The sequence below is a fragment of the Culex pipiens genome, chromosome 3 (assembly GCF_016801865.2).
Source record: "Culex pipiens pallens isolate TS chromosome 3, TS_CPP_V2, whole genome shotgun sequence".
Classification (NCBI taxonomy): domain Eukaryota; kingdom Metazoa; phylum Arthropoda; class Insecta; order Diptera; family Culicidae; genus Culex; species Culex pipiens.
The window spans coordinates 169,643,483-169,653,093 of NC_068939.1; the positions used below are offsets into that span (position 1 = coordinate 169,643,483).

The 9,611-nt window shown below is 43.7% G+C and overlaps 1 protein-coding gene across 1 annotated transcript; it reads left to right on the forward strand.

The window, feature by feature from the left end:
- The first annotated feature begins 8,232 nt into the window (after positions 1 to 8,232).
- LOC120417649 (inactive hydroxysteroid dehydrogenase-like protein 1) lies at positions 8,233 to 9,410 on the forward strand. The gene is made up of 4 exons (XM_039579767.2): positions 8,233 to 8,421; positions 8,480 to 8,713; positions 8,796 to 9,241; positions 9,301 to 9,410. Exons 1-4 carry the CDS (start codon positions 8,280 to 8,282, stop codon positions 9,382 to 9,384), a joined length of 906 nt encoding a protein of 301 aa, XP_039435701.1. The 5' UTR covers positions 8,233 to 8,279; the 3' UTR covers positions 9,385 to 9,410.
- Positions 9,411 to 9,611: the final 201 nt, after the last annotated feature.

Sequence of the window (9,611 nt, forward strand, 5' to 3'; positions counted from 1 at the left end):
CAGCGCCAACGAAAAATTCACGAAAGAGTTATTGTTTCAAATGATTCATGCACTGCTTTTGGTGCATTTGTAAAGCTTTTGACGCTTGGCGTTTGATTTAATTTAAATATTTCTCCCAAAATTTTCATTTTAAAAAACAAAATCGATCGAATATTAACAATTTTCGCTTGCAAGTGTCAACGGTCAATCGATCGCAGTTGGCCTTGAACAAGCAAGCGCGTGCTTTGACCCACGCAAAAAATCATTCCGCTCTCTGATTGGCTGTTTTGTTTGGCCGTGGAGTCGTGAAGGCAGCATTTTTGCCAACGATTTTCATTCCATCGTCATCGTTCGAACCGACAACATCGTAGCAGCAGCAGCAGCAGCGGAAAAAAAATCAACGACTGGAGGACATCAAGAGCGAGCTCCGAGAAGAAGAAACACGCCAGCGTGTGCGTGAAATTGCTGCCAAAACGACGTCGAAGGAGAAAAACAAGGCCTACTTGGATGAACGCTCGAGAAGATGGCCACAAGAATCAACTTCTGCTGCAATTCAACAAAATGGCGCTTTTCAGCGCCAACGAAAAATTCACGAAAGAGTTATTGTTTCAAATGATTCATGCACTGCTTTTGGTGCATTTGTAAAGCTTTTGACGCTTGGCGTTTGATTTAATTTAAATATTTCTCCCAAAATTTTCATTTTAAAAAACAAAATCGATCGAATATTAACAATTTTCGCTTGCAAGTGTCAACGGTCAATCGATCGCAGTTGGCCTTGAACAAGCAAGCGCGTGCTTTGACCCACGCAAAAAATCATTCCGCTCTCTGATTGGCTGTTTTGTTTGGCCGTGGAGTCGTGAAGGCAGCATTTTTGCCAACGATTTTCATTCCATCGTCATCGTTCGAACCGACAACATCGTAGCAGCAGCAGCAGCAGCGGAAAAAAAATCAACGACTGGAGGACATCAAGAGCGAGCTCCGAGAAGAAGAAACACGCCAGCGTGTGCGTGAAATTGCTGCCAAAACGACGTCGAAGGAGAAAAACAAGGCCTACTTGGATGAACGCTCGAGAAGATGGCCACAAGAATCAACTTCTGCTGCAATTCAACAAAATGGCGCTTTTCAGCGCCAACGAAAAATTCACGAAAGAGTTATTGTTTCAAATGATTCATGCACTGCTTTTGGTGCATTTGTAAAGCTTTTGACGCTTGGCGTTTGATTTAATTTAAATATTTCTCCCAAAATTTTCATTTTAAAAAACAAAATCGATCGAATATTAACAATTTTCGCTTGCAAGTGTCAACGGTCAATCGATCGCAGTTGGCCTTGAACAAGCAAGCGCGTGCTTTGACCCACGCAAAAAATCTTTCCGCTCTCTGATTGGCTGTTTTGTTTGGCCGTGGAGTCGTGAAGGCAGCATTTTTGCCAACGATTTTCATTCCATCGTCATCGTTCGAACCGACAACATCGTAGCAGCAGCAGCAGCAGCGGAAAAAAAATCAACGACTGGAGGACATCAAGAGCGAGCTCCGAGAAGAAGAAACACGCCAGCGTGTGCGTGAAATTGCTGCCAAAGCGACGTCGAAGGAGAAAAACAAGGCCTACTTGGATGGACGCTCGAGAAGATGGCCACAAGAATCAACTTCTGCTGCAATTCAACAAAATGGCGCTTTTCAGCGCCAACGAAAAATTCACGAAAGGGTTATTGTTTCAAATGATTCATGCACTGCTTTTGGTGCATTTGTAAAGCTTTTGACGCTTGGCGTTTGATTTAATTTAAATATTTCTCCCAAAATTTTCATTTTAAAAAACAAAATCGATCGAATATTAACAATTTTCGCTTGCAAGTGTCAACGGTCAATCGATCGCAGTTGGCCTTGAACAAGCAAGCGCGTGCTTTGACCCACGCAAAAAATCTTTCCGCTCTCTGATTGGCTGTTTTGTTTTGCCGTGGAGTCGTGAAGGCAGCATTTTTGCCAACGATTTTCATTCCATCGTCATCGTTCGAACCGACAACATCGTAGCAGCAGCAGCAGCAACGGAAAAAAAAATCAACGACTGGAGGACATCAAGAGCGAGCTCCGAGAAGAAGAAACACGCCAGCGTGTGCGTGAAATTGCTGCCAAAACGACGTCGAAGGAGAAAAACAAGGCCTACTTGGATGGACGCTCGAGAAGATGGCCACAAGAATCAACTTCTGCTGCAATTCAACAAAATGGCGCTTTTCAGCGCCAACGAAAAATTCACGAAAGAGTTATTGTTTCAAATGATTCATGCACTGATTTTGGTGCATTTGTAAAGCTTTTGACGCTTGGCGTTTGATTTAATTTAAATATTTCTCCCAAAATTTTCATTTTAAAAAACAAAATCGATCGAATATTAACAATTTTCGCTTGCAAGTGTCAACGGTCAATCGATCGCAGTTGGCCTTGAACAAGCAAGCGCGTGCTTTGACCCACGCAAAAAATCATTCCGCTCTCTGATTGGCTGTTTTGTTTGGCCGTGGAGTCGTGAAGGCAGCATTTTTGCCAACGATTTTCATTCCATCGTCATCGTTCGAACCGACAACATCGTAGCAGCAGCAGCAGCAGCGGAAAAAAAATCAACGACTGGAGGACATCAAGAGCGAGCTCCGAGAAGAAGAAACACGCCAGCGTGTGCGTGAAATTGCTGCCAAAACGACGTCGAAGGAGAAAAACAAGGCCTACTTGGATGAACGCTCGAGAAGATGGCCACAAGAATCAACTTCTGCTGCAATTCAACAAAATGGCGCTTTTCAGCGCCAACGAAAAATTCACGAAAGAGTTATTGTTTCAAATGATTCATGCACTGCTTTTGGTGCATTTGTAACGCTTGGCGTTTGATTTAATTTAAATATTTCTCCCAAAATTTTCATTTTAAAAAACAAAATCGATCGAATACTAACAATTTTCGCTTGCAAGTGTCAACGGTCAATCGATCGCAGTTGGCCTTGAACAAGCAAGCGCGTGCTTTGACCCACGCAAAAAATCTTTCCGCTCTCTGATTGGCTGTTTTGTTTTGCCGTGGAGTCGTGAAGGCAGCATTTTTGCCAACGATTTTCATTCCATCGTCATCGTTCGAACCGACAACATCGTAGCAGCAGCAGCAGCAGCGGAAAAAAAATCAACGACTGGAGGACATCAAGAGCGAGCTCCGAGAAGAAGAAACACGCCAGCGTGTGCGTGAAATTGCTGCCAAAACGACGTCGAAGCAGAAAAACAAGGCCTACTTGGATGGACGCTCGAGAAGATGGCCACAAGAATCAACTTCTGCTGCAATTCAACAAAATGGCGCTTTTCAGCGCCAACGAAAAATTCACGAAAGAGTTATTGTTTCAAATGATTCATGCACTGCTTTTGGTGCATTTGTAAAGCTTTTGACGCTTGGCGTTTGATTTAATTTAAATATTTCTCCCAAAATTTTCATTTTAAAAAACAAAGTCGATCGAATATTAACAATTTTCGCTTGCAAGTGTCAACGGGCAGTTGGCCTTGAACAAGCAAGCGCGTGCTTTGACCCACGCAAAAAATCTTTCCGCTCTCTGATTGGCTGTTTTGTTTTGCCGTGGAGTCGTGAAGGCAGCATTTTTGCCAACGATTTTCATTCCATCGTCATCGTTCGAACCGACAACATCGTAGCAGCAGCAGCAGCAGCGGAAAAAAAAATCAACGACTGGAGGACATCAAGAGCGAGCTCCGAGAAGAAGAAACACGCCAGCGTGTGCGTGAAATTGCTGCCAAAACGACGTCGAAGGAGAAAAACAAGGCCTACTTGGATGGACGCTCGAGAAGATGGCCACGAGAATCAACTTCTGCTGCAATTCAACAAAATGGCACTTTTCAGCGCCAACGAAAAATTCACGAAAGAGTTATTGTTTCAAATGATTCATGCACTGCTTTTGGTGCATTTGTAAAGCTTTTGACGCTTGGCGTTTGATTTAATTTAAATATTTCTCCCAAAATTTTCATTTTAAAAAACAAAATCGATCGAATATTAACAATTTTCGCTTGCAAGTGTCAACGGTCAATCGATCGCAGTTGGCCTTGAACAAGCAAGCGCGTGCTTTGACCCACGCAAAAAATCATTCCGCTCTCTGATTGGCTGTTTTGTTTGGCCGTGGAGTCGTGAAGGCAGCATTTTTGCCAACGATTTTCATTCCATCGTCATCGTTCGAACCGGCAGCAGCGGAAAAAAAATCAACGACTGGAGGACATCAAGAGCGAGCTCCGAGAAGAAGAAACACGCCAGCGTGTGCGTGAAATTGCTGCCAAAACGACGTCGAAGGAGAAAAACAAGGCCTACTTGGATGAACGCTCGAGAAGATGGCCACAAGAATCAACTTCTGCTGCAATTCAACAAAATGGCGCTTTTCAGCGCCAACGAAAAATTCACGAAAGAGTTATTGTTTCAAATGATTCATGCACTGCTTTTAATGCATTTGTAAAGCTTTTGACGCTTGGCGTTTGATTTAATTTAAATATTTCTCCCAAAATTTTCATTTTAAAAAACAAAATCGATCGAATATTAACAATTTTCGCTTGCAAGTGTGCTTTGACCCACGCAAAAAATCTTTCCGCTCTCTGATTGGCTGTTTTGTTTTGCCGTGGAGTCGTGAAGGCAGCATTTTTGCCAACGATTTTCATTCCATCGTCATCGTTCGAACCGACAACATCGTAGCAGCAGCAGCAGCAGCGGAAAAAAAATCAACGACTGGAGGACATCAAGAGCGAGCTCCGAGAAGAAGAAACACGCCAGCGTGTGCGTGAAATTGCTGCCAAAACGACGTCGAAGGAGAAAAACAAGGCCTACTTGGATGGACGCTCGAGAAGATGGCCACAAGAATCAACTTCTGCTGCAATTCAACAAAATGGCGCTTTTCAGCGCCAACGAAAAATTCACGAAAGAGTTATTGTTTCAAATGATTCATGCACTGCTTTTGGTGCATTTGTAAAGCTTTTGACGCTTGGCGTTTGATTTAATTTAAATATTTCTCCCAAAATTTTCATTTTAAAAAACAAAGTCGATCGAATATTAACAATTTTCGCTTGCAAGTGTCAACGGGCAGTTGGCCTTGAACAAGCAAGCGCGTGCTTTGACCCACGCAAAAAATCTTTCCGCTCTCTGATTGGCTGTTTTGTTTTGCCGTGGAGTCGTGAAGGCAGCATTTTTGCCAACGATTTTCATTCCATCGTCATCGTTCGAACCGACAACATCGTAGCAGCAGCAGCAGCAGCGGAAAAAAAATCAACGACTGGAGGACATCAAGAGCGAGCTCCGAGAAGAAGAAACACGCCAGCGTGTGCGTGAAATTGCTGCCAAAACGACGTCGAAGGAGAAAAACAAGGCCTACTTGGATGGACGCTCGAGAAGATGGCCACAAGAATCAACTTCTGCTGCAATTCAACAAAATGGCGCTTTTCAGCGCCAACGAAAAATTCACGAAAGAGTTATTGTTTCAAATGATTCATGCACTGCTTTTGGTGCATTTGTAAAGCTTTTGACGCTTGGCGTTTGATTTAATTTAAAAATTTCTCCCAAAATTTTCATTTTAAAAAACAAAATCGATCGAATATTAACAATTTTCGCTTGCAAGTGTCAACGGGCAGTTGGCCTTGAACAAGCAAGCGCGTGCTTTGACCCACGCAAAAAATCATTCCGCTCTCTGATTGGCTGTTTTGTTTGGCCGTGGAGTCGTGAAGGCAGCATTTTTGCCAACGATTTTCATTTCATCGTCATCGTTCGAACCGACAACATCGTAGCAGCAGCAGCAGCAGCGGAAAAAAAATCAACGACTGGAGGACATCAAGAGCGAGCTCCGAGAAGAAGAAACACGCCAGCGTGTGCGTGAAATTGCTGCCAAAACGACGTCGAAGGAGAAAAACAAGGCCTACTTGGATGAACGCTCGAGAAGATGGCCACAAGAATCAACTTCTGCTGCAATTCAACAAAATGGCGCTTTTCAGCGCCAACGAAAAATTCACGAAAGAGTTATTGTTTCAAATGATTCATGCACTGCTTTTGGTGCATTTGTAAAGCTTTTGACGCTTGGCGTTTAATTTAATTTAAATATTTCCCCCAAAATTTTCATTTTAAAAAAAATCGATCGAATATTAACAATTTTCGCTTGCAAGTGTCAACGGTCGATCGATCGCAGTTGGCCTTGAACAAGCAAGCGCGTGCTTTGACCCACGCAAAAAATCTTTCCGCTCTCTGATTGGCTGTTTTGTTTTGCCGTGGAGTCGTGAAGGCAGCATTTTTGCCAACGATTTTCATTCCATCGTCATCATCAACGATCGCAGTTGAGCCTTGAACAATTTCTCAAAATCATATGGTTCGGTAAATGTCCTCCCGGGAGAACCTCCCTGAGGGCACCGGCCACTCCAGGTTGTGGCCAATACTGTCAAAATTGCCATTTGCATTACCAGTATTGAAAATCATGAATTTTGATACCCATATTGCCCTAAATCGTTTAGTTCGTTAAATGTCCACCCGTGACAACCTCCCTGGGGGCACCGGCCACTCCAGGTTGTGGCCAATACTGTCAAAATGGCCATTTTCATTACCAGTATTGAAAACCAAGAAGTTTGATACCCATATTGCCCAAAATCGTATGGTTCTGTTAATGTCCTCCCGGGAGAACCTCCCTGAGGGCACCGGCCACTCCAGGTTGTGGCCAACACTGTCAAAATGGCCATTTTCATCACCAGTATCAAAATCCAAGAAGTTTGATACCCATATTGTCCCGTCTCGTATGGCCTTCCATCGGAACACCCCTGAGGGTTCTGGCCACTCCGGGTCTTGTGGCCAGAATATTCCGGCTAGCCTGCCTCCGCTTGAGCTGCTCCTTGCTCCAGGCCAGCTGCTTTTCGGCCAATTGCTAATGGGCCTCCAGGCCATCTGCTTCCAGGTCCAGGTTGTTGTTCACTCCTCGGCGTCCAGCGATAGAATGATTTCCTTGGGCTGATCGAGCGGGGTTTATATTGGCTCGAAATGGTGACGCAACAGTGCCTTGTTGCGTCGCAGACCTCTTCCCCAGTACCAAGCATGCAACATTTTCGTAACGCGCGACATTTTTCGTTTTTCTGGATTGACACCTCACCAGAATAGAGCCCTTAGGACAAAGTTCTTTGTCAAAAAATGAAACGAATAATTAAAAATGTGCTGATTATGTCGTAAAAATCATAAATATTTCCGGGGATGATTGTGCACGACAAACTGACAAACTGCTGCATTATTTTATTTGACTCTCGAAAAATTCTACTTAAGATTTTTTGGTCTTAAGATTGGTTAACAATTATATTCATAATTCACGTAATGAAGGAAATACATGATTTTTTTACTTTCATAAAAATAAATTGATTTATGATTAAAGGAATTATTTGCATTTTAAATAATATTTTTTTGATTTATCACTTATAATCTTAATTTGGGTGTTGACAAAATCGGAAATAGTTGCCAAAATAGGGTTTGTTCCTTGAAGTTGTTCACAATCTATAATCCTTTTTTTTGTGAGTTTCAACAATGTGAAGTAAACATATTCATGATACTTCTAATAAAAAAATCTAAGGAACACATTCTTTTCACAACCTGAATGGGCAACAAGAAACAGTCTTTTTGTGGTGCGATACAAAAATAAATAAATAAATACTTACAACGTGTTGATGACATCCACATTTAAGTTATTCTTGCTTTCGACTAAATATTTTACACATCAAAAGTACCTTCAACCGAAACCGTTGTTCAAACCTCAAGGCAGAGAGAGGTCGGTGATAAGCTCAATTCAGGCACTTTCGTTTTTACGCTCATTTCAAAAGTACTTAAAAAGATAATTGGTTATGTTTACATCATTCTAGCTCCATGAGCAATCAACATGACTTGTTTTTAAACAAGCTGTCATGTTATTTTCGATCAACTTTACACCCATTTCAGATGTTATTATTGACAACTCAGAGGAATACGTAGAAGTGATGCATACGTATCATTCGTATACAAAAAGAGAGATATGGAGAGGAATAGAAAAAACTCAAGTTGCTAATGATCGTCAGGGTTGTATTTAAAATCAGATCGTTTTAAAACTGTTTGATTTCAGCCACGCTCGTGACAGATAATTGGTTAACAAATCAATGTAAACAATGTTAAAGGTAAGGTACCTGTCAAACGCAGGGCCGGATTGGCGCTTCAACCCTGCGAACCGGATTTCTATGCGGAATGTGCAGTCACTTCTTCGGCTTTTGCTGCGACCCGCTCTCAGTTCAAGTCGTCCCGCGCGCCGTACGGACATGTTTTGGTGGATCGGAGTGTACGCCACGCTGCTGTGGGCCTACAATGGCTTCCTCGAGTCGCTGTTGGCCATCGTGTGGGGCTCCATTAGGGCGGCCGTGTGCCGCGAGAAGCTGACCGAGCGTTACGGACCCTGGGCAGGTATGTAACGCGGAAGTCGGCATGAGGTCATTTAAGCTATTTTTCGCGTCAACAACAGTGATCACCGGGGCAACGGATGGCATTGGCAAGTGTTACGCGCAGAATTTGGCCGCCAAGGGCCTCAACATTGCGCTTCTTTCGAGGAGCAAGCAAAAACTGGACCGAGTAGGCGATGAGCTGGAAAAAAGCTACGGCGTGCAAACGAAACGGGTTGTGGTGGACTTCAACGGAGGTCACCAGATTTACGAGCAGCTGCGCGAACAGCTTGCTGCGATGGATATTGGGCTGCTGGGTAACCGAAAGTTTGGACTGCGAGATTTCAGAACTGGTTTTAATCAAAAATTCGCAATTTTAATTTTGGCATTTGCATGCAGTTAACAACGTGGGCTACCTGCCCGAGCTGGCCACACTGGAGCAGCACACCGAGCAGGACCTGCTGACGGTGGTCAACCTGAACGTGGTGGCCGCGACCATCCTCTCCCGGATCGTGATCCCCGGGATGCGCGAACGTGGCCGGGGCATCGTGATCAACATCGGGTCCAGTTCGGGCCACGTCCCGGTCGCGTACATGGCCGCGTACGCCGCCTCCAAAGCGTACCTGCACAATCTGGGACTGGCGCTGGCCCAGGAACTGCGCGGCAGTGGCGTCGAGTTCCAGGTCGTGGCCCCGTCCATCGTGCGGACGAACCTGAGCGAGCAGTACGAAAGCAAGATGCCCTGGTACGTGACCGTGCTGGACGCCGAGCAGATGGCCCGGTTTGCGGTGTTTACGATCGGGAAGACGGCGTACACTTCCGGCCACTGGCAGCACTGCTTGCAGGTGGGGAATTGAAAAGAATTGTTTTTTTTTGGTTTTCAATTATTTATTCTTTATTTTAGGTTCTTTGGCAAGGACTGGTGCCACTATCTCTGGCGGTGAAAATTGTCTCCAGAGTGCTTCATAAAGGGGCTCGGCGGTCATAATAAAAGTTGTTTGCGTTAAAGTATTGTTTGAATCGTATTTTCTTGTCGGATGTTGCGTTCTAGAAATGAAAACGTACAAGGTCTACAAACAGATGTGTTCTTTTAGCTTTAATTTATTTTTTGGTTTAGGTAACAAAATATCTGAGCAATTTCTCTACGAAATCGGTATTTTTCAAGAATTTTATTTTTTTGTATTTTTTAATCCGGCTGAAACATTTTTGGTGCCT

Bases quoted from the DNA above. Each gene is read 5' to 3' on its own strand.
- LOC120417649 (XM_039579767.2), top strand. From the start codon at position 8,280: ATGTTTTGGTGGATCGGAGTGTACGCCACGCTGCTGTGGGCCTACAAT. The intron at 8,714-8,795 runs GTAACCGAAAGT...ATTTGCATGCAG, and splicing joins GATGGATATTGGGCTGCTGG to TTAACAACGTGGGCTACCTG. The intron at 9,242-9,300 runs GTGGGGAATTGA...TCTTTATTTTAG, and splicing joins ACTGGCAGCACTGCTTGCAG to GTTCTTTGGCAAGGACTGGT.